Here is a 25,973-nt window from a genome sequence, read left to right on the forward strand (position 1 = left end):
ACTATACTACAAAGCTACAGTAATCAAGATAGTACCGTACTGGCACAAAAACAGAAATATAGATCAATGGGACAGGATAGAAAGCCCAGATATAAACCCACACACCTATGGTCAGCGTATCTTTGATAAAGGAGCAAAGAATATACAACAGAGAAAAGACAGCCTCTTCAATAAGTGGTGCTGGGAGAACTGGACAGCTACATGTAAAATAATGAAATTAGAACACTCCCTAACACTATACACAAAAATAAACTCAAAATTGATTAAAGACCTAAATGTAAGGCCAGACACTATAAACTCTTAGGGGAAAACATAGGCAGAAGAGTCTATGACATAAATCACAGCAAGATCCTTTTTGACCCACCTCCTAGAGAAATGGAAATAAAAATAAACAAGTGGGACCTAATGAAACTTAAAAGCTCTTGTACAGCCAAGGAAACTATAAAAAAGACAAAAAGACAACCCTCAGAATGGGAGAAAATATTTGCAAACAAAGCAACTGACAAAGGATTAATCTCCGAAATATACAAGCAGCTCATGTAGCTCAATATTTAAAAAACAAACAACCCAATCCAAACATGGGCAGAAGACCTAAATAGACATTTCTCCAAAGAAGACATACGGATGGCCAACAAACACATGAAAGGATGCTCAACGTCACCAATCATTAGAGAAATGCAAATCAAAACTACAATGAGGTATCACCTCACACCAGTCAGAATGCCCATCATCAAAAATCTACAAATAATAAGTGTTTGACAGGGTATGGAGAAAAGGGAACCCTCTTGTACTGTTGGTGGGAATGTAAATTGACACAGCCACTATGGAGAACAGTATGGAGGTTCCTTAAAAAACTAAAAATGGAACTACCATATTACCCAGAAATCCCACTACTGGGCATATACCCTGAGAAAACCATAATTCAAAAAGTGTCATGTACCACAATGTTCATCGCAGCTCTATTTACAATAGCCAGGACATGGAAACAACCTAAGTGTCCATCGACAGATGAATGTATAAGGAATATGTGGCACATATATACAATGGAATATTACTCAGTTATAAAAATAAATGAAATTGAGTTATTTGTAGTGAGGTGGATGTACCTACAGTCTTTCATACAGAGTGAAGTAAGTCAGAAAGAGAAAAACAAATACCGTATGCAAACACATATATATGGAATCTAAAAAAAAAAAAATTTTTTTTTGAAGAACCTAGGGGCCAGACAGGAATAAAGACGCAGATGTAGAAAATGGACTTGAGGACACGGGGAGGGGGAAGGGTAAGCTGAGACGAAGTGAGATATACACTACCAAATGTAAAATAGATGGCTAGTGGGAAGTAGCTGCATAGCACAGGGAGATCAGTTCGGTGCTTTGTGACGACCTGGAGAGGTGGGATAGGGAGGGTGGGAGGGAGATGCCAGAGGGAGGTGATATGGGGATACATGTATACGTACAGCTGATTCACTTTGTTATACAGCAGCGACTAACACAACAATGTAAAGCAATTATACTCCAATAGAGATGTTAAAAAAAAATGTACACAAATAAACATGTGTCGACTGATTGAAAAAAAAAAAAAGATGACAGCCTCAAAGACAACACCTAGCATGCATATTGAGTACTGAGGCAGAGTCATGATTACTGGACAAGTCTTTAAAGCAGTGGTTCCAAAAGAGGGTTTGAAAGAGATATATCATAAAGTGCTGTTTGAGGTGAGGGTAAGGGCAGACAGTGAAAGCATCGGTTCTAGAAAGTTCTCACGTGACTGCTGCATACCTGCTTCTGAGAAACATTGCTTTAGATGCTGCTCACCTGTAAGCGGCCCAAACATTAGAATCATCTGCAGCAGTAGTTATCCAAATGTGGTCCCCAGACCAGCAGCAATAGCATCACATGGGGACTTGATAATAATACAAATTCTGGGGGCCTGCTCAGAACTACAGATTTAGAAACTGGGGAGGAGTCTTGTAACCTGTATTTTAACAAGTCCCCCAGGTGGTTATGATGCATACAGTTAGAGAACCACTGCACTAGCATACAACCGAATGGGCTCTGAAGGGCAGTGAAGGAAATTGTCATCTTTAAAATACTCAGCAGACTCAGAGGAGGAAGTTCCCCTCAAAATTAAATTTTACCTGGGGCATGTCCTACTGCTACCTAGTTAAAAAAATGTTTTTAATGGGATTCCCTGGTGGCACAGTGGTTAAGAATCCGCCTGCCAATGCAGGGGACACGGGTTTGAGCCCTGGTCCAGTAAGATCCCACATGCCACGGAGCAACTAAGCCCGTGCGCCACAACTACCAAGCCTGCGCTCTAGAGCCCATGCGCCACAACTACTGAAGCCCATGCGCCTAGAGCCTGTGCTCCGCAGAAAGAGAAGCCACCACAATGAGAAGCCCGAGCACTGAAACAAAGAGTAGCCCCTGCTTGCTGCAACTAAAGAAAGCTTGCATACAGCAACGAAGACCCAACACAACCAAAAATAATAAATAAAATAAATAAATTTATAAACAAAAAAAGGAAATGCATAATAAAAAAAGACCCTTCACAATCCAGCCCCAATTAAAAAAAATGTTTTAAATCTTTTTCCCCCTTCCAGTTTTATTTATAAATGATGACCTTTTCAATGGCTCCTTGGCTGATGGTTTGTGTGGGCAGCATCAGAGTAGCATCTCCTGAGTGGACGCCTGCATCTTCCACGTGTTCAGAGATGGCATGGGAGATGACCTGGCCAAAAGAAGATTTGCAAAAGAAGTGTCAGCTCTTCTTCAATGAATCTACTGCCTGACCCATCCCCCCAATTCTAACAGATGCCTCCAGCATTGAGCAGTTTCTTTGCTAAGTCTCTGATGAGAGAAGTAGAAAGAGCTGCACATGTAGCGTCACCAAGCCTCCCTGTGCAGTGACAGATCACCTCTAAGGGCAGCTGAGAGTGTCTGAAAGCTTACCTCCCTCTTCCATTGATTAGAATAGTTATTAATACCAGGAAAAGAAGGCAACTAAGCCAATTCATAATGACTTTTAAAAATGGATAGGAAAATAAAGCATTTGGGGGGCACTGGAGATAGCTTTATCTTTTCCTTCCAGGTTAAGATTTAAACACTGGAAAAGAAAAGATGGGAGAGGTCAATATCTAGCTTAGGTAAATGTCATAATTTAGATGGATCAGAAAGAAAATGTAAGATCTAAAGATCAAGAGATCTTTATCAGCCCCACACTCTAACCAACTGAGCTAACTGGCCACCTACAAGAGATCTTTAAACTGAAATTTGAGACAGGAAGGAAGCAAGAGGAAAATATTCTTGTCCTCTTTTAGAGGTAAGAAAACCAAGGCAATATAAGAATAAATAACCCAAGTACATGTGACTGCTATGTGACCAAGTCAGGATTTTGAACACTTATCTGTCAGATTGCAAAGTTTACGGTCTCAACCACAATAACCTGAATGTTAACAGTATGTGTGTCTTTGGAAAATGATAAAGCTGAGAGTGGGGGAGAATAATTGGGTGGCTGTAAAAGACTTAAATAAATTACAGTGAAGATTTGTTTATCAGATTTATAGATGATTTAAAGCAGAGTGACATTTGAGTCCCGGTACTCCTGCTGTCACTTATGAGTTCTGTGACCTGGGTGAGATACTTTATCTCCTTAGCCTTGGTTTCTGATAAGATAGGAATAACAATGGTATCTGCCTCACAGAATATTTGTAAGGATAAAACAGAACACATAAACAGTGCCTGGCATGATATTTAGTGCAGAGTAAGTGCTCAAATTTTTTATACTGTCTAGAAATGGGGAGGCAACACCTCACTGAACTCTGAAAAAAAGTTACATGTCTGAAGTACTAGGTCCACTTCTGAGTGTGACTGTTTAAAAGTTATGTGAATAACCTGGAACACTTCCAAAAGGAGTCCAGGATGATAAGCAATGGTCAAGGTCTAAGAGAATCTTAGGGCAGGAGCACATCCTAGCAAAATGGAACCAAATCAGGCCAACTGACCAGCATTACTTTACCAGCACAATATTTGAAAAAACATAAATATCTGTAGGCCAGTCTTACATTCTCCACTTCCACATTGGTATGATCACATTCCTCTTATTTTATACCTCAGTCTCAAATACATGTATGTTCAAGTGGGAAAGAATATATATATATATATATATATATATATATGCTCCATAACTCTGGAGGCCAGCAGGTCAGGGATGAAAATTCTAGGGAAGCAGACCTTAGTTCAAGAGAAGGAATATATTAGATGTCCAAGAAGTAAAAGCAAAACCAAAACAAAACAATATATGTACGTCATCTTACAACTTTTTATGCTCTGTATAACCAAGAGTTAAACAGAAAGCAAATGACCACTTTCCAGGGTTGCTGTGAAGAAAATTCTCATCCTTGGGGAGTAAGGGGTTGAAATAAATGATATCTAAGGGTGCTTAAACTCTAGATTATAGGATAAGAGGTCATCCTTACTATATATATAGTATTTTTTTGAAACAACCTTGATTTGAACTGTTAATCTGGAAAAAAAAAAAAAAAGACCAAAACAAAGAAACAAAAAAAGCTTTAACATGCTTTATTAGTACAACTTGAAAACTAAAGGAAAGAATTCTTATACTTTCATTTCTCCCTGAAGTTTGAGGCATTCATTGTATTAGTGATACAAGATGTGATATGGTAAGCCAATTTTATGTTATTATCTTTACCCACCCTACTCTGTTTAGTTTTGCTTTTATTAACCCAATAAAAAGGAGAAGGATGGAAAAATCAAGAGAGAAGAAAAACTAGGGATTCAATTAGGAACTTCAGAAAGAAAAGTTTTGGATGTTTTTCTAATATCCATTGAAATAAAAAAGGAAACACCAAGAGAAAAGAAAATGAGAGAGAAAATCTATTCAAAAAGAACGAGTACAGGATGATACTTTTTAATATCATCAAAGAGAAAATCTAACAGTATGAAAAGCAGAAGATATGATACCCATGACACATCAAATGAATTGTCAGTGAAATGGAACAATTTTTTTGACTGAGCGGACTTGTCCATTATTTTTAGAGATCTGTTTTGTAGAAATCACGATGTCTAATCTGAGTTACGTTTCTAAATTGCCAAGAAAAACATTCTGATGGGAAGGCAGGAAGAAGGGGTGGGAGATAAAGCACTTACTCTTCCATCTCTGCCAACAGCATCCATTTCCACTTCTCGGGCCCCCTCAATAAATTTTGTCAGCACCACTGGGTGTTCCTGTCACCGAGGAAAACAGAAGGGCAGAAACTTTAGCTGAAGTTACATGTATGGGGTCAAGTAAATCATGTACCTTAAGTCAGCACCACGGCAATACTTGAAAAAAAAAACAATGCTCAACATACTACACAAACTCATTAGCCAGTTTGTTTGGTAAGAACACGGTCATTCTCTGCTAACAGTGAGGAAGAGGAAATCTTTCTCCAATTTTCAGTTCTCAGTGAATTGAACATGAGTTTTGAAATTTCAAACATCGACTTCTAGGTGAGTTAGAGAAAAGAGGAGGCTAAGGAGAGGGCAGAATGAGGTTGCTTTTCTGTCTCCAGAGTTATAAATATCTCTCTATTTTATTTATAATTATATATCAATATTGGTTCAGGTTTTTCCTCTCTTCCTATGCTTATCTTTTCTAAGCACTACAATGCCCTCAGTTAGTTCTCTGTATAAGAATTGTGAATGAACTTAGAAGGAGAGCAGCATTTTGTTTCAGTTCTATTAGGCCAAAGATGGAATTATTTACATGGAATCGACATGCTTTAAATCACTTCTAAAGTGTGACATTTGTGACTGCAAAATCAAACATTTTTCTATATAAATCTTAAAATGTTCTCCCTCTCTCACTGTTTCAGACCCCTTATTATTCTTGATGTTCTTCCCACACTCAGTTCCTTCACGACAGTGCTGCAATGCCCTCCGCATCTTGATCACTAGGTGCTTCTCCAGACTAAAAGAAGTGGTTGAATGAAGGCCTCCAGGATTTAGGCATCTCTTCTCCCCTGCCCCAGGCACCAGCAACCGGCACCACTTGCTGTTTTCTTACCAGACCCTGCCTTTACCTGTCTCCATGCCTCTCTTCCACAAATGCACTCCACCTTCTCTCCTCAGCTTCATCTTTCAAATTTCAACCCATCCTTCAAGGCCTAGCTTCAATGCCACCTCCTCCCTGAAGGCTTCTCTGAACATGTCTTTTTGCTCTGAACACTAACTCCTTTTGGCCACTACCTTGGAGTTTATCATCTTATGCATATGTGTTAGATATATCTAAAATACAAGCAAAAATAAACAAACGGGACCTAATTAAATTCAAAAGCTTTTGCACAGCAAAGGCAACCATAAACAAAACGAAAAGAAAACCTACAGATTGGGAGAAAATATTTGCAAATGATGTGACTGACAAGGGATTAGTCTCCAAAATTTACAAACTGCTCATGAGGCTTAATATCATCAAAAGAAGCAACCCAATCAAAAAATGGGCAGAAGACCTAACTAGACATTTCTCCAAAGAAGACATACAGATGGCCAAGAGGCATGTGGAAAGATGTTCAACATCGCTAATTATTAGAGAAATGAAAATCAAAACTACAATGAGATATTACCTCACACCAGTCAAAATGGCTATCATCAAAAAATCCACAAACAATAAATACTGCAGAGGGTGTGGAGAGAAAGGAACCTTCCTACACTGTTGGTGGGAATGTAAATTGGTACAGCCACTATGGAGAACAGTATGGAGGTTCCTTAAAAAACTAAAAATAGAGCTACCATATGACCCTGCAATCCCACTCCTGGGCATATATCCGGAGAAAAAGATGGCTCAAAAGGATACACGTACCCCAATGTTCATTGAAGCACTGTTTACAATAGCCAAGACATGGAAGCTACCTAAATGTCTATTGACAGATGAATGGATAAAGAAGATGTGGTATATTTATACAATGGAATATTACTCAGCCATTAAAAAGAATGAAATAATGCCATTTGCAGCAACATGGATGGACCTTGAGACTGTCATACTGGCTGAAGTAAGTCAGACAGAGAAAGGAATATTGTACGATATGCCTTACATGTAGAATCTAAAAAGAAATGATACAAATGAGCCTATTTACAAAACAGAAACAGACTCACAGACTTACAGAGCGAACTTATGGTTACCAGGGGGGAAGGATGGGGGGAAGGGATAGTCAGGGAGTTTGGGATCAACATGTACACACTGCTGTATTTAAAATGGATAACCAAAAAGGACCTACTGTATAGCACAGGGAACTCTGCTCAATGTTATGTGGCAGCCTGGATGGGTGGGGAGTTTAGGGGAGAATGGATACAGCCATATGTATGGCTGAGTCCCATTGCTGTGCACCTGAAACTATCACAACATTGCTAATCGACTATACTCCAGTATAAAATAAAAAGTTAAAAAAATGTAATATATCTTATATCCTTTAACAGAACATTTTAAATAGAAATGAATTTTGTAAAAAAATTCAAAATAACCAATGTCTCAAGCCATAAATAAGCTTCTCTCTTCTTAAATTTATTATTAAATGAAGAAATTTTACCCACTTCCTTTTCTTCAAAGGCCTATCGGACATGGAAAATTTTTTTCATCTCTGTTTCCTCTTTTTTAAAATATTGGATGTTTACTGTTGGCAGGCCTGGTAGAGCTGTGTTGAGACTTACGTGGGAATTTTTCTGTATATTATAATAACAATGTAACTGCAAACAAAGATAAAGTTTAACAGCTGTCTTAGTCTCTCTAGCCAAGCCTAACACAGGGGTTCTTGTTCAAGTGATTTATTGAGGGAGTGAGAAAAGCAGGATGGGGCAGCAGGAAAAAACTAGGAAGTTCGTGGTCTCAGTAGGGACTGGATTTGGCCTTACCACAGAGGGAGCTCTGAGTTGCAGTACAGAGTAAGTCCCATCTTGAGGCAAAGGGCAGTCACTGTCCAGCATTTTGAGCATGGTGGTAAGGTGAGGGATCTTGCCTCCTGGTTGACAGAGGCTCCCACTTGACTGAGAATAGTTATCCTGAGAAGTAGAGCTGGGAGGTGTCATCAGCTACCATAGCAGTTGGGGGATGGGTGCCCCCACTGGTAAAGGGATCTAAGGGGGGCAACAACAGCATCCTCCATCCTGGCCAATTGAACACATTTATGAAATAGCCCTTAATATGTTGAGGAAGAAAATTTCTTAATAAATTTCAGTCTTTCAGCAACGTTATACATTGTTGGCCCTCTTAAAGCACTTCTTTCCTTAGGTGTCCATGATCACCTTTTCATACTTCTTTCTCAGCCTCCTTTGTGGTTCTTTCTTCCCTGCTCAGCTATTAAATGCCAGTATTCCTTTCATCTGTCTTAACTGTTCCTTTTCCTCTATACTATCCCAGGTGATTGCTTCCAATCTCAAAACTTCAATTACAATGATATGCTATTGACTTCCAAATCTATATCTACATCTCTGTCTTTAGCCACGATCTTGATCTTCAATTCCAATTCTATGTAACCCTCTGCTTTCAGAACATCTCTACTTGGACTTCTCACAGGCATCTCACACTCAAAAGGTCAAATATTACATATATGATTTCCCCCTCTAAAATTTCTCCCTTAAGTGTTCCTTGTTTCAATAAATGGTACCACTGTCCATCCAGCTGTCTAAGGCAGAAACTCAAGAATCATCTCTTATCCTCTCTCACCCTCCACCTCCATCCATTCACAACCTCAATACACATTCTCAATATTTCTAGAACACATGCACTTCTCTCCATCTTTACTACCATTACTCTGATCCAAGGCACTGTCATCTCTACCCTGAGCTACACAACAGCCCCCTAACCTCCTTCCATGAATTCAGACTTGTCCCAGATTTTACTCTCTATACTATAGAAGAGTGATCTTTCTTTTTTTAACTTTCAATTGCTCTTTTTTTTTTTAGTTGAAGTATAGTTGATTTACACTATTGTGTTAGTTTCAGGTATACAGCGTAGTGATTCAGTATTCAGAAAATATGACTAAAATCCACCTCAGTATATAACTGACAAGGTTCTCTTTATCTGCTCCTTGTCTTTCTGCTTTTCTACCATCGTTATAATCAACACTCCCCACCATGTTTGGCATCCTAGCCATATAAATGAATGCTTTATCAGTTTCTAGAAACTTCATGCTCTTTCTCAGCTTCAGGCCTTTACATATGCTGTTCTTTCTTCCTACTCGCACACAATGTAAACCTTTTAACTCTGAATCAACCATTTGGAATCAATTTAAAAGTCCCTTCTTCAAGGACTGGACCCCGATACTTTTACACTCTCCTTCAACATCATGTATTTTCTCTATTGCAATGCTCATCATATTTAATTATAATTATTTGATGTCTGATGTCCCTAGTAAAGAGATTCCTCTGTGAGACTATCTTTCCATGAATGTAACCCCTGATACTGAGAACAATGTCATTATATAGCAGGTGCTAAGTATGAATGGATACATAAATAGATCAATGATTAATGGGGGCTAGTTTTACTCTAGATTCACTGAATTGAGAATCCCAGATTCTGCTGTAGTTTGATGGGGAGACTTGAACCAGAAGTACTCCTTTAAGACATCTCTATTATAAAACTTTGGCCCTGTAAGGATTCTATCCACCTGCTAGCAGAAAAAAAATATTTAAAAAATATTCTACCAAGTAGAGGCCCTATAAGATACACTGTCCCAGACAGAGAACACCTGCCTCATCACTCACATGAGACCAGCTGGGTCAGGCTGCTGGTTTCTCAAAAGATGAGTGTGGCAGGACCCCTTGCAGGGAGTGAGATAGAGAAGAGGACAGTATCTCACTCCAGAGCACATTAATGAAAACTGGCCCTTTGGAGAGAGTCCCTCCTCAGTTATCTGACTTTCACACAAAAGTGAATTCAAAATCCACTTGGTTTCTTTTTTATACTCTGTCTCTTCTCACTCTTTATCCTTATGCACTCTTTTCACTGAACAAATTTCCTTGGGGAGCAACTGCCACGCAGAAACGAAGCCCAGCTTCCTGTGTGCAGGAACAGTTCATGCTCTTTATTCCTCTTTCAAATGCCTCTGATTTCACTCTTTGGCTCCCTCCAAACTCCACTTGCCTAATATCAAACTCTTCTCTATGAGTTGTGTTTTCTCTCATTCTCTCCTTTTTTTTTTTTTTTCTTTTAGCCCTATCTAGCTTTTGAAAGCTTTTAAAAAGAAAACATTACTTTTATCCTCTACAGTACAAGGTCTGCAGATCAATAACCCCACTGGGTAAATCTTAAATGGATTACACTCAGGTAACGCCGAAGGAGAAAGTAAAAGCTGGGGCAGTGGAGAAAGCTGGTTGAGTGAACACAGAATTATAACCATTTTTATTAACTTACAAATGGAATGTACCAAAATGAAAAAAATCAATAGGTGAGTGAGGGGATTTACTATTGAAGTTGCAGGATTGACTAAGGCAAAGAAAGGCTCTCCAGGTGTGAGAATTAAAAATCAGGGAAGCCTTCACTTGTTCGTGATGACAATGGTTGGGCTGCCCTTGAGGCTGGGAATCCCATGGATAACTTGACCAGCATTTAACTCATTAACAGACAAGTTTGTGCTTATGCAGCCTTGCTCTTGGAGACTAAAATCGTATAAATCTCTGTTCTGATCAAATATTCACTGGTCTTCCTCTTCTTCCACTAACCCTAAGGATCCAAATATAATTAAATGCATATGTGTTTTCTCATTTCTATATTTAGGACTATAATGGGTAGAAGAAAAAAGGAAAAACATCATAACATCCTGTGCAAAGAAAAACAACATAAAAACAAGGTAGCAATTAACAGAAAAGGTAAAAGTCACCAGAAGGAAACAGGACACTACCTGAGAGACTCTAGTGGCCTCCTCTAGGAATTTTTTCATCTCATCCTCGGAGAATACCACATTCATGGCAGACCCACTGGGTAAGGAGGGGGAAAAAAAAGAGGTCAGTTTCTTTTACCACTTCAGAAGTAAAGCATGCTAGAATTGATCGCTTCTCAGAACAGTTCCAGGCAGCCTCTAGTTCCAGACTAGGCTAAGTAAGAAGGTGTCTCTTTCTACATTGAGACTTTATGTAATCAACAGGACAATCAACCAAAGTAAAAAGTCCCCAATGTTGGGGATGAGGAAGGGGGGTGGGATACATGATAATGCCCAAAGAGAACCATGGTAGCTCTTAGCGATGGCACATCCCCAAGGTCCACCCTTTCTGATTTATTGTTTTAACTCTCTTCTGGTTCCAGGTAACACTTATACTGTAACAGGATTCATCCCAGGATCTAGCTTTCTAAACTTGTGTCTTCAGAGTTCATTACCCATAGCTGATCTTAACCCACAAGTATGCTGTCAAAGCAGGTCATTCTACTATCTCAGCTGGGTTACCAAAGAATCAACTTTTTAGTAACATTTGCAAATATAATGTACGGTATCTGACTGAAATGTATTCAGCTGTGTCCTTTCAAATTCTTGAGAAAGAATACTATCTGAAATCAATTTACTCTGAATTTTGGCATTTTCAGAGTGGGATGGGAGGGGAGGAAAGAAGGAAGACTAAGCAGAAGGGAAGAAATAAGGAAGAAAAATATCACTTTCCACTTCCTTTTAAAAGTAACTTTTTCTTTACCTTTTCTACTATATTGCAAATTTTATGCTTGAAGAGCTTTCAATTTCTTCAGCTATTTAAGACACGAAGGCTAAGGTCCTAATGACGCTGATAATTCACAGTATAGGGAACTAAAAAAAAGATACGGATTGCAATGATGTGAGGGAGCACAGTAGTCAGAGCGAGCCCCCCTTAAATGCCTGTGTTGTTTAAATTAACTTACATTAATACCTCAGAGAAGCAGTAGTATTGGACTGTGGTTTACCAAAATGTCACTTAAAGAAAAAGGAAAGTTTCCCACCTCACTTGAAATTTTTCATTATTTTAAAGGATCCCATCTCACATTCCATTTACACTTTCAAACTGTGCACAACAAATTACGTTTCTCTTATTATCCCCTGTTCAGTGAAGTAGCTCTTTATATGTGGTAACATCTGAAGAGAGTGACAATTGACGACTTCTCCTTTGATGACAGAACTTAGTTTCAAAGTTTATTATAAAAGACACTGTCCATGAACTCCAACATTGTAATTCATTTATTTAAAAAATCTAATCTCAAAAAAAAAATATTCAAACCATAGGCACCATCGGAAGGTGCTGACAACAGTCAAAGATAAGCTGTCATTTCTGGGTATCAGAGAACAGATGCTGGTGAGAGATATCCCAAGTTTGTTTTGTTTTGTTTTTTTAAATTGTCCTCTTCTCTAATGTAAAGCTATCCTCCTCCATTTGGCAAGGAGATGCCCTAAGCCATGCTCCTAAGATGCAGGATTGGAGACACTGTGTTGTCACTCCCTGAAGGAAAAGCATTAGGCTGAAGAACTGTGCACAGGTCTTCACTCTGGCTGTGTTGGTATGGGGATTGTCGATGGATTTACAAATTACTACACATCAAAGCCTAGTGCTGTTAGCATACAGAATGCAGTTCTGTGTCTCCTGACTTTTAAATAATAGTTTTAGAAAACAATATATTACCTCAAAACATAGGAAGGTCTCAACAAGCAGGGGTAGCCCACTGACTTCGCAAATTCCAATGCCTCATTCTAATTAATAGAAACAACAACAACAAAATGCATGAATAGTTTAAAATATTCAATAAAAATGCAGAATGGTATCGTTAGAACAAGTGGTAACCCAACTCCTTTTATTCTTTCTCCCAAAAGACACCACCAAAATGTAAACTGGACACCAAAATACATAAAACTTCTAGTTTCTAATTCTAAATATCAAGCTAGTTCAAAAATAGTTTGAACTTCTTTTCATTGTTGGAATCAGTGAGAATACTCCTGTCAATTTATAACCAGCATTTAACTGCAATCATGGAAACTCAGCAACTTTAAAGTAAATTCACTGAACATAGTGCATTCTCTGTGCCCTGCAGTTAGCATGTGCAGTAGTTAACGTTCAGGTTATGACTCTTCAAAATGGAACATTAAAAACAGACTCGTGTTTCTCTCCTTACCAAAGTGTTAACAGCTTTCCATGGTGCCTGAGACACCTTCAGCTCGTCCAAGACAGCTGAGAAGATGGAGCGATCCTCAGCCCTGTCGATCTGCAGAGGGCTCGTGCCCATGATCTTGACACCGTTCTTGTACAGGGGGACTGCCAGGTTGTTTGGAATCTGGCCCCCGACTGATATGATACAGCCACCACATGCCTGAAAAATATGTCCTCGATATCAGCCACTGGATAATGAACAACTGTGCTAATACTGCCTCTGTTGCCTTCCTGAGAATGCTGAATGAACATGAGTGTGATATTTTCATTATTCCCATCAATGAATATATTGTTATGCCACAAAGAGGTAAACGGATTCAGTCCTGACTTTCCAGGCACTTACCTGCTAAAGTCTTTGTAAGACTCCCATACAACTAACTACACATGATAACCATGTAAGACTCCCATAAAACTACACGTGATTACCGTGCACGACTTCCATACAGCTGCATGTAAACGTGTGACATTTGCATGTGTGGCAATTAAAATAAAATTAAGTCAATGAACATTTCCATCCTGTACTTTACATTATAATCAACTAATTCTTGAACTACTGTTGTAATTTCTTAAATGGATACAGATCTCTCCTTTTAACATTCCCCTCTGCTGTTCCTCTCCACCCCAGCACTTCACATTCAGATTAATCATTCAAAAGACTGCTTCACCAAGTTACTCCTATACTCGGAGTTCTCCAAAGGTTTCCTTTGCCTAAAGGATATAGTGTTAACTCATTACCACTGGGGCCATCAAGACTTTCCAGTCTTATCTATGATCACTTCTGTCAGCCCCAGGAAAACTACCTACCCACTGTCCCCACCTTCGTGCATTCCCACCAGCAAGCTTTCTCAGTCCATGTAATCTTTCCCTGCCTGTTTCCTTTCTCCCTTCTCCTTTCCCTTATCAATTTTCTAACCATCCCTAAAGTCCAGTCTAAATCCTACCTCTCATTGTGACATCCTGCGTCCTTTACTGCTGCTTGGTACCTGTCAACAGTACCCAGAACTCGTTTTAATTCCTATTTCCTTATTATTTGCCTTACAAGCAGTCCCTGAATCATTAAACTTAATCTCCCATGAGCAGTCAAAACTCCAAGATTTTTTTCTTAAAAGCCCACCAAATCTCAAATGTTCTTGAGACTAGTGGTATAGAGGTGAGGGTGAGCCAAAGAGGGATGGTGGGGAACTGGGTTTGGACTTAAGTCCCTCCTCTTCTTGGTTCCCTCCGTGAAACTCTCCCTGAGGTTCAATCTCTTTGTCTGTAAAATTAGGATAATACCTGCCTACTTCATAAGGTTCCTATGTATGGAGATCAAATAAGATAATAAACATTAAAGGTGTTACTACATTATAAGTTATAAATAAGACATTATTATTTATATTAGAAAATATTACAATATCTGATAGGCCATTGATCTGGGCGTAATTTGTGTTTGCTTTAATGACCTACTAATGAATGTTGCTGAAGTAATACATATGTGCCAAATGTATTTTGTCATTATTTGAAGTTATTCTGAAATATTTTTTAAAGGGATGAAGCTCATTTCTCTCTGATAAGAGAAATTACATACTGCCTAAGCAAACACCCGGCAATTGAGTGCTTAAATTCATTGTAAACATTATGGAAAATAACAGTCCACATTTCTGCATATTTATAAGTACACTTAAACTGCTTTTATCGTCATTTTTTATGTTCAATATCCATTTTTTGCAAAACCTTTAATAAATATTATTCTAACTATAGTATTTTTATTTGCTTATTATTTTTAGTTTATTAGCAGCATTAATATTTTAGAAGCCTAGAAACTAATTCCTCAATTAAATATGTAGAAAAGTCTCTTATGTGAAAGACTTCAAAATCAATTCTAAAATTAAGGGAGAAGTAGCCAGTTAGCAAATATCAGAGTCAATTAGACTAAATAGGTACTTACAGTTGAATAAAAAGGCTCTAAGTAATAAATATATCAATATTTTCAAAAATAACTCTATGGAATTGATTTTTATTTTTCAATAAATCAACACATTTAAAAACAATAATAATATGCACTGCTACTATTTACTAAGTACATTACTGTATACCCTAGACGATGTTTTGACTTTCATGGTCATGGTATCACTTTGAGGCAGTTATTACTAACCCCATTTTGCAATTAAATAAACTGAGGCTTGGTGAAGGTGAAATGACTTGCGCATTTTTCTCATCTAGCAAATACAGACTTACTTGAACTCAATTCTACGTATTGTAAAGCAGTTATGCTTACCTAATATACCAAATCTTTGAATCTGAAGCTAACCCTGTTTTTCTGGCTGGTTTCAAAGGTAGTGAATGTTAGAAGTTAGTAGAAGAGCAATTTCTAAAACACTCTTTTTGGAAAGTGGTAGATAGAAAAACATTCACTGCAAAACCCTATTCTCGTCATTGACCTCCAGAAATAAAGACCATCATTTGGAAGACAAATCACATCCATAGGAATGTTTTAGAGTAATGGTGTGATGGTTTGTGCAGGTTTTGCCTGTACAGCAAAGAGAATTCAGTAGAAGAGAACATTTATGGGATGAAGTTAATAGATGAGAGTTTTGTGGAAAAATTTTATCTTAAATTGGCCCCAACTCCAAGCACAGAACTTGTAGGGACTTAGGGAAGAGGATCTGGTACCCCACACAGATAAATTATTATCATACATATTGATACAATCACACAAATAGTTTCAAGTAACTTTCTGAAATAAAATATTCTAAAATTCAGATTTGTTTCCCAGATTTCTAAATACTTTAGGCCTAAAGTAATTCCATTAGTGTCCCAAAGTTCTACCGATGTTACCTAGATTTGTTTGTAGTATTTTTACCCAGCTTAGTTTCTTAGTTTTTTAAACCTGATATCACAAAGCTAAGGTATCACTGCACAAAAACATTTCTGAAATAATCTTTAACCTGAAATTTATTTTTAGCAGTGAGGAATGAAAAGAAAATTCTTCAAATTTATTTGAGAACATCTCAATTTCCCTTAGACACTAATCTCTTTGGTCAGTCCTTATTTTTATAAACAAATTAAATGCTGTATTATTGACAGAATACAATGTAAGAAAACTTGTCTTACTAACCGAAATAGCATTTACTCCATCAAAAAATAGCCTTGATTTTTGTAATTTCATGTATTATCTCTAATTTACAAGCCTCCACTATTTATATTCTGTCAGTGAGGTTGATCATGCACTATTTTTTAGTAATTTGCATTTTAGTAAAACATTTTTAACATTTCAGACAGAATCTTAAGCTTATACTTAATTACAATTAAACCAAATGCTAGGAATGAACCACAGTCCTGGTTTAGAGTGATGCATTTACCTGATGGGTTTTGCCTGTCACTAATTAATGTCTGTCACTCTTTCATTCACTTAACTCAAGTTGTAGTAGAGGTACGATTGTCTACATATACATATGGTATTAGGTGTTAAAAATAGGAGAATTATATCAGTAAGTAGAGTACATATCTATGGGGTATGATCCAGTAAATTATACATCATAAAAGCAAGAAAAATTGTATAATCAGGACTCAAATCAGACAGGGACATCATAAGGTGTCAAATATGTTGCCTGGTATTTTTGTTTGTTTGTTTTGAATACTTGAATTGTATTTAATTTATTTTTTTATACAACAGGTTCTTATTAGTCATCCATTTTATACGCATCAGTGTATACAAGTCAATCCCAATCGCCCAATTCATCACACCCCCACCCCCAACCCCCGCAGCTTTCCCCCCTTGGTGTCCACATGTTTGTTCTCTACATCTGTGTCTCAACTTCTGCCCTGCAAACTGGTTCATCTGTACCATTTTTCTAGGTTTCACATATATGCGTTAATATATGATATTTGTTTTTCTCTTTCTGACTTACTTCACTCTGTATGACAGTCTCTAGATCCATCCACGTCTCTACAAATGACCCAATTTCATTCCTTTTTATGACTGAGTAATATTCCATTGTGTATATGCACCACACTCACACACCAAAACATAAAAGATAAAAATGCAACTCGCTTCTCAGGGAGCAGAACTCATGAGCACAGTCATAAGGAATTAATGACTTCAGTTTAAAGGGTTGCTCTTTATAAAGTTAAAAAAAAAATGTCTGCAGCCAAAGGGATATATCGCTATAACATTTTCTCTTAAAAAAAAAAAAGAACAAGTGGGAAGGAGATTTTGGCATTTCTAGTATCTCCTCTCACTCAACTTCTGATCAAGACCTCCCTCCAAAGCAGCCTGCTTTACTCACAGGCCATGTCACTTTTCTGACTTCCCCTTAATGGTTTCTTTAGAGGTGCTTCTTTGATTCCATGGAAACAGGCTTGCTCCTGAACTAGACCAAGAGACCTGGACCAAAGGACCTATCATACTTTCTATCATCCCATGTAGCTATGTATCCTTGGGAAAGCCTATTGCCCTTCTAAGTGACTCAAATGTGTGCTTTTAAATAAGTTTAGACGTGCTTCCAATTTTCCGCAAATTTACAGCTGAATGCCTCAGTGCCTTCAGAATCTCTAGGGGCATCCGAGGTCGAATAAGGGCAGCCTTCCGAAGGTTGAGGCACACCCGGTATGAGAGACAATGCTTGTAAAGCCTGCTGTGAGGAGACACACAACAACATTATACAAGGGAACACATACACAAATATATGTACATATGTGCATATGATATATAACATTTCTTGTGGGGTAGTTTAAAGGATACATCAATGGCATATTGTTCTTATGTTCTTCAACATGACATTTACAATTACCTTATTATATCTAGTAGCACTATAAAAACCAATTAGCTTCAAATAGGGCCAATTTATTTATTTCTATCATACTGAATTCAGTTATAGTAAAAGGACCTCATTATCATCCATATGTAACTGCATCCAAAGGCAGTTGCAGAAGTTTTTCATTTTTCCTTAAACCATTTCATGGGGAAATAATTAATTATGTGTAAAATGCCTGCTGCTATTGCTTGTAATGCTTGTTAACATTTTTAAAACAATTATGTAACTTTTCACATATTACGTCATGGATTCCAGTTTTATTTTAATGTCTTAAAGGTAGGGACCTGGTTTTATAGCTCTCTATCCTGCTGAACCTGATTTTTAAAAGGTATTCAAGAAATATTTGCAGAATGTACTTGTTTTGATCCCCACTTATGTGTCTAAAATGAATTAAAAAATCATTAGAAAAATCAGGTCAGAGAGAGAACTAAAAATTGTGTATATTCTACCTAATGGTTCAGTTTCATTATATTACAATATTAGTAGGCCAGGCCTAAATATTGATAGAAAAACATGATGATACATCAATCTTAAATTTGTCTATATTTTTCTTCATAATAATAAAATCATTACATTGTTCTAGCACTATACTTGACAATGTGATCTCAACTACAAATCTCATGTTGCCTTCACAATACCTGCATGTAGAACATTTAAACACTCATATGATTCATAAACAAAAAAAAGATGAAGCCCAGAGAATTTATATAACTGGCCAAAAAAAATGAATTTTCAAGTCAACAATTTAAGTCTTGCAGCTCCAAGTTAGAATATTTTTTTCCTTAAGTGACCATATTTTGTACATAGGGATGATTCTCTGTAGTAGGAAATGAATTACAGTAACATCAAAAGGCACAACTATTGGACATCACTCTAAAATTTTCAAGTAGGTTTTTTTTTTTTTTGCGGTACGCAGGCCTCTCACTGTTGTGGCCTCTCCCATTGTGGAGCACAGGCTCCGGACGCGCAGGCTCAGCGGCCACGGCTCACGGGCCCAGCCGCTCCGTGGCATGTGGGATCTTCCCGGACCGGGGCACGAACCCGCGTCCCCTGCATCGGCAGGCGGACTCTCAACCACTGCGCCACCAGGGAAGCCCCAAATAGGTATTTTTTTAATTGTAAGCTAACTTGTTCTACAGACTTACAGTAACCTGGGATCATATAAATCCATAGTGAAGATACACTCAATAATATTGGAGTGGAGATGGAAGAGCTACTTAAGAGCAAGCTATAAAGGCACCAAAATCATTCAGAATGAACTCACTGATTTTAAATTGAAGACTACTGGCTTCATCTGATAGCATAAAGAATTAACCAGTCCTCTGTGAACGACTGACTGCCTCCTCTGAGAACTGGTCATCATTAAACTGCAACAGCACGTGAACTAGAGAGACTCGGCTGCTTATCATATGTCTCCATGACCAATTAAATCATTTTGCAGAATATTTATTGGGGCTGTCTTGTGCTAATTAATATGTATCGGGCACATGTTACCAAGAAGAATTTACAGTAGAGCTAGAAGGCTTAGAAAGAAAAAGTGAATTTTATATGAAAAATAATTACTCTGTGCCAGGGCCTCAAGAATCTAAGGCTAGTGATTCTTTTTAGAGTTTCACTACGAAATTAAACAATGGAAGACACTGGCAGCTCTTTCTCCTAAGGGGAATGACAATGTAAATCTACATACATGAATACACATATATAAAGTATGCACTGCATATATTTTTCTCTCTTTTTTTTTTTTTACCTCCTGATGGTAGATGTCTAGGATCCTCTCCAAAGATAACTCTTCAAAGTACAGTTTGTCACACTCATCAAAGTCTGTGCTCACGGTCTCGGGGTTACAGTTCACCACCACTGTCTTCTTGCCAAGTTGACGCAGAGTGCGGATACTGGAGACAGCGCACCAATCAAATTCCACGCTGCTGCCTGCAGAGACCATGAGATTAGGGAAAGGGGGGAAGAGAAGCCTGAAGTTACCGCACAAAGAGAAGCAGAAATATATTGCCAATCAGTCCAGGCTAAGGGAGCTAATGCCCTTTCAATTCAATTTTTAAAACTCCAAAATATAAAGGTGAGATCTATTATGCACACTATATTATTAGTAGTAAAAACAGGGACTAATTAAACTACGACACGTTGGCTTGTTTTGTATGCTAAATTCTGCAAGAGGTAATCTCCATATTCAAAGCATTCAGAATCTGAAAGTTAATGGGAGATAACTGTAATAATAATTTTAAAAACGTCATTTACTGAAAAGAAACTCAAAGTGAACATATTGACCTCAGTACACAAAAGTAGTTAAGTTAGAGATCAAAATACTTGAGTTCTTATTTCAGTCCTTCCACTTACCCTGTTGTCTGAGGGCCAAACCCAATGATCCCTGAGGTGACTTGCAGCTCTGACATATCTTGATTGATTGGAAAGCCCTGGCCTTTCCAAGCATATCATTTTAAGCTTGGCAAGGCCACCCCATGCAGAGTGAGCGACCTTCTAGGAAGTAATTTGAAGTATAATAATGGCCTAAATGCCTCAAAATATCACCTCTACTGGGATGCCATAGAACTGAAAGTTCTGGGATTTGTACTAATCCTTTGCATTAGGACTTTGTCTCCTAAAAATTCTTATCGGAATAACAAGTTGTCCAAATATAGTAGCACGTTAAATCTCACTATCAATTAAGTATGCACTTGATTATCAGCTCAGCTAATCTTTCCTAGGCCCTAAAGTAATGTAGAATTGTTGCATAAAGGTTTCGAGAAGAGAAGGGTAGATCCTGGTAAAGGCGTCCAGACCATTTAGCCATAAGATAACTGAAGTGGCAAAGGTATAAATACTTTTGACCTACTTTAAGATCTGGCCAAAAATTGGCAAACTACCATATCCTAAAGCACTTAGTTAATTGTAAAAACTATAATAAACTATGCTTAAAGTAACAAAACAAGACCACATACACTTAAATCATATATTTCATCATTTCCATATTAGAACACCTTGCAGAGACAAAATGTTAGATATACTTATTAAGAAACATCATTGTCTATTTAAATATATACTTTGTAACTGTAATAGATCTTGATTCATTATTAAATATTCAGTTTTAAATGACTGGGAGAAATATAACAATTTCTTGTGAGAATGTTTTAATTAAATTATGTAATACTCTTCCTGTGCCCCAAAGAGAAGAGCTCTTTGCATCTAATGTCAACACAAGTCATATGTTAGGTCGGACAATGGGTCTACAAATATAATTACTGGCTGATGTATAAAGTTCTTGAGCAAATATAGACCTTTGTGAAAAACTATGCGGGAAGAGAAAAAGTCAAAGTGTAATTCATTCCCCAACCCCAGTAAGAGGCTCAATTTAGTTCATGAGGATGAAAATGATAAAGGGATGACATGATAAAATGAAAGAAGATGGCATCTGTGGTTGAGACCCACATTTGAGTCCTACTTCTACCACTTAATAGATGTATAAGTTGGGCTACATGTCTCTGAACCTCTGTTTCCTAATTTGTAAAATTTTTATTATGACAGCATTTGGTTTACATAGTTCTTAGAATGGAATTAACATGGATGAAACTGAAAAGGCCTTTGTAAACATGTTATCACTTTACCAATGTGATATGGACCACAGCCCAGTACCATCATTCCATGTTCATCAAAATTGATATCATGCTCCTGAGGGGAAAAAAAAGTTAAGATGTGGAAATTATTACATGATTCTTCCCTCTATTTAAACTGTGCCCTGTCTTTGAGTGTGTCTTTCCCATTCTTCCCCTTGCTGATAAGCATCCTCTATTAGTCTTTGGGAACCCATAAGCATAAAATGTTATACAAGCCCTACTTATTCATTAAAAAAATATTCAATATTTTTAATTAGATAGTCATGAGAAAACAGCATAATTGTATGGTCATGTAACCACTGTCTTTATCTCTTCACTTGTTTGATTTCATCATCTTAGGGCAGTTCTTAAAAGATTGGGTACAGAAACATATCATCACATTCAACTCACATGATGTCACTGTTTATTACTAGATAACCAAAGACACACAAAACGTATATTCCCCCATGTGGACCATTTACTAAATCTAGAGCTTTCTGCATTATAGAAGTTTGGCAGTTCCTACCTGACCATTGTAGGTAACATAGAGGTAGTTTGTTACTGATGGGTATTCTGCAGCCAGTGTATCAATCTGCAAGATAAAATAAATAAATACTTACATACATAGGGATTTTTACTCCCCTTATTATAATTATTTTTCAAGGATGCTGTGGACTTTTTTTTTTGTTCTGCATTCATATTCCTTTAACGTCCATTACTATCAAATATAAAGACAAGAAAATGGTATGTACAATCCAATTGCTTTCTAACGCTAAAAGTGCGAGGGGAGAAAAAAATAATGACACAATTTAGCTATCACTTGGGCAATGAATGACAGACAATACGCATTCCAGAGCAACAGATCATTACATAGTACCTCTCAGGAACACAACAAGGTGGTCATATAGTCAACTGGTTATCAGGAAAACTTACCCAACCAGCTGTCTAAAGCAACTGCAAATAAAACCTAAAATCAAAGCAAAATGACCTATATATAAGGATGTCTTTGGTTTGCAAATTAATGCATAGGATTTAAGTTACCTATGGCACTGAGCAATGGGATGACACAAATACCACAAAACATGAGGAAGAAGGGAAGGGAACAAGATCTCATTGAACATATTTGGAAAGAGTAAATCAATTCAGCTCTCAAGGGCCAGGAGCTCAGCTTAGTGAGCAAGAATTTGGGGCCGACAGGGCAAACTAATGTAAGGCAAGTGAGAAGGAAGAAAGATAATAATTGCTGAGTAGAAAATATTCGGCATCAAGCCTGAGACCTAAGGTTATGTGTGTGCCCCCTGAGCACATGGGGAAAAGCCAATGATTTTAAAGGACAAAAACCTGCTGGTGGTACTTTAAGCCAAAGCATCTCTTCTACTAAAGACCCAAAAAAAAATCACAACAGTACATCTATGAAAATTCTTGTGTGATTGTCATGAATACTAGATGACCTCATTATGCCCAACCCTAACACAATGAATACTAAATGAACCATAATGATGGGGCACTTAAAATAAAGTATTACCCTGTAAAAAGTCAGTGCCAAAAGAGATGACTGTTCTTTTCAAGAGGGTCAGTCACTACACTAGGGCATTTCAAGTCCTTTTATCATGCTAAGGATTTCTCTTACTACAGATATATTTGCACATGGGTCAAAAAGTAGAGGAGAGGTCATTTTGATTTTTTTTTTCATTTAGGCCAAGAAAATCATGTACTCACTCTTCCCTTTATATCCCAGTGTCCCTTCATCCTTTCCCCTTTAAAGCATAAATCAATCCTGTGCTGAATAAAATAAGTGATGTCATGGGCATCAATTGAAAAAGTAAAATCACTTTCGAATTCCGCCCCTTTTTATTGAAAATGGCTCTATGAATTGGTGCCTACATTTCACCCAAGAAATCCTGGGAAGAATGAAAAACTCCTTTTCTCCTTTACCTGTTTAACCCAAGGATGAATGTTTTTCTTTAACCTCAGCTCCCTTGTCTGCGCCTCAGTCAGCCCAAGGCATTTTGAAATCTGCTTGTCTGAGAACCCAATCTCCTTTGCCTTTTTCAGGGTTTCTTCTGTAATGGACTCACTAGAATTTAATGAAAAAGAGGATTCAAGTTTAGACCAAACACAATAAGAAGAAGTGAACTATTCACTTTCAAAATCACCAAAGGCTCCTTATTTTCCAACTTCAACATACTTAGGTCTCCTGCCTTTTAAAAATACACAAATAACCAACTAAATGGTCTAGCCTCTAGGAAGTCTACTATTTGCAATACTGACTTTCTCAAACGTGGTTTCCCACTTTCACACTCTATGCGCCCTCTTCTCTTCTTAATTCCTGAAAAGTGACTTCTGCACCAAGTGTCCTAATGAATTTGCTCTTTCAAAAATAATCAGAACCTCTTAAATCCAGGAGTCTTTCATAATTTTCATTTTCTCAGTTTTTCAGCATATGTCCCTTTTGATGTTCCATTCTTTAAAAAGATATTTTTCTGTGGCAATAAGTTGCTTCTCACCCTACTTTATTACAACAATAATTTACTGTTTTTTTTCTCCAAGGCTCTATCCTCTGTTTCCTGCTTACATCTGGCTACTTTCTCTCCCTTCCTAAATTTACTCACTGTCATTGGCTGATAATGACTAGTTATCCTACATAACTAGTTGATGATTCCCAAATCCGTAGCCCCTTCTCCAGTGTCTGACCTGTGTTCCAGGTCTTTATGGGCTTTGAGAATTTCTTCATCTGCACATCCCAACATGGCATCAGACTGGGTTTCCTCTCCATAAACTGTCTCTATTTACTAATGTTACATATCTGTCTGTGTTGAGAAGATAGTTCTGTGATTTTATGATTATTTTCCACTGACGCCAGATTTGTCTCCTCACTTTCCCCATGCTCATTTCCACAGTGTAGACACCACTCACGTTATTTCTCTCACCTGTAATGCCTTTGACATTCCTGTCACCCATCCATCTTCTCTCCAGCTCCCAGCTTCATAGGTCAGCTAAAGCCAGGGCTCATCCTCAAAACCTTCTTAGTCTGCCCTAACCCACACACATCTTCCTGGGTTCTTAACTGACTCTTTTACAGGAGCTAGGGGCATAGTTGGAATCATACTGTTTAGCATGTATCATTTCCTGATATTTTTAATGTTTGTTAGCTTTTATTCAGCAGCCAGACATTTTTCCTGCTAGATTCAAGTTCCATGAGGGCAAAGAATACGTTTGGCTCATTTACTAGATTATTCCCAAAGCTTAGCTCACTGTCTGGCTCACAGACAGCACTCAATAAATATTTATTACATGAATGAAGGAAACTGTAACCCTAGAGTTTTTTTACTTTATAGAAAAGACAAGGAAGTTATCAAAATCAGTTTATAACTAGAATTCAAAATGTACACAAAATAATTTGCAAAGGGTCAAGTTACAGAAGAATTAAATACTACTATAAAAGCATCTCTAACCAAATAGCTGTGGCCAACCTGTTTCAAGCAATAGTCAATATGATAAAATTCAGTTATAACAGTTTGATAGTCAATACAATGAAATTAAAATATAACAGTGTGTTGCCAGAGATCTAATAATAAATAAAACATTTTCATTGAAATTCTGCTAATAGAATGCAGTTGAATTAAACCTACTGCATTTTGTTCATTCTATCCTTCAATCTTCTTAATTAACTCATATTCTGAGTTTACAGAAGAAGCAAGATGGTACATTTAATAGCTACTTCTCTGGCTTTTTTATATCAGTGTTAGTTTGGATTTCTGAAGCTACAGGTCTTCCTAATCAATTCACTTTCTCTATGGTACCTACTTTGTCTTGTCTCTCAAATCCATTATTTCTCCTAGTGAATTTAATTTCTTTTTTCCTATTCCCATTTTGATTTCTCAGTCTTCTCAAGTATTTGATAAGCATTCTCTCAGAACGACACATCTTCCTGTCAAATTCCTGAACACAGTCTATTAAGTATTATTGGTCACTTACTATGTGCCAAGCACTGTGCTACCTATCAAATATGGTAGCCACTAACCAAACATGACTATTTAAATTTAGATGCTAATTAGTTTAAAAGTTTTTAGATTATTCAGAGCCACACCTTCACTAGTCACATTTCAAGTGCTCAATAGCCATACAGACTAGTGGCTACTATATTGGACAGTGCAGATTATAGAATATTTTATCATCACAGAAATTTCTACTAGACAGTGCTGCTCAAGACGATACAAAACAGTGTTTGAGGCAATGCAGTGATAGAGAGTGATCCATTTTGTGAAGAGATAAGCTGTGTAGTGCAATGTGAGGTCAGAGAAAGGAGACAACAGTATGAGTGGTTGCACTTGTGAAATACTATGGCAGTAGAGGGATGAGAACAGAACCATCAAATAAGATCAGGTTTATACAGATGAAAGGAGTTGACAAGGCAAGGG

General features: G+C 37.4%; 1 protein-coding gene across 1 annotated transcript in view; it reads right to left on the reverse strand.

Annotated features, from left to right (window-relative positions):
* The window catches only part of CPS1 (carbamoyl-phosphate synthase 1), a 144,145-nt gene that overhangs the window by 25,653 nt on the left and 92,519 nt on the right, over positions 1–25,973 (reverse strand). Inside the window, exons 22-30 of the mRNA XM_032637342.1 lie at positions 23,488–23,629; positions 22,079–22,144; positions 21,565–21,628; positions 19,695–19,876; positions 13,117–13,311; positions 12,630–12,697; positions 10,895–10,970; positions 5,172–5,249; positions 2,626–2,733 (exon numbers count right to left, since the gene is read on the reverse strand). Of these exons, the coding sequence (XP_032493233.1) occupies positions 2,626–2,733; positions 5,172–5,249; positions 10,895–10,970; positions 12,630–12,697; positions 13,117–13,311; positions 19,695–19,876; positions 21,565–21,628; positions 22,079–22,144; positions 23,488–23,629 (979 nt within the window). The remainder of the gene's footprint in view (positions 1–2,625; positions 2,734–5,171; positions 5,250–10,894; positions 10,971–12,629; positions 12,698–13,116; positions 13,312–19,694; positions 19,877–21,564; positions 21,629–22,078; positions 22,145–23,487; positions 23,630–25,973) is intronic.

This window comes from Phocoena sinus, chromosome 7 (genome assembly GCF_008692025.1).
Source record: "Phocoena sinus isolate mPhoSin1 chromosome 7, mPhoSin1.pri, whole genome shotgun sequence".
NCBI classification, from domain to species: domain Eukaryota; kingdom Metazoa; phylum Chordata; class Mammalia; order Artiodactyla; family Phocoenidae; genus Phocoena; species Phocoena sinus.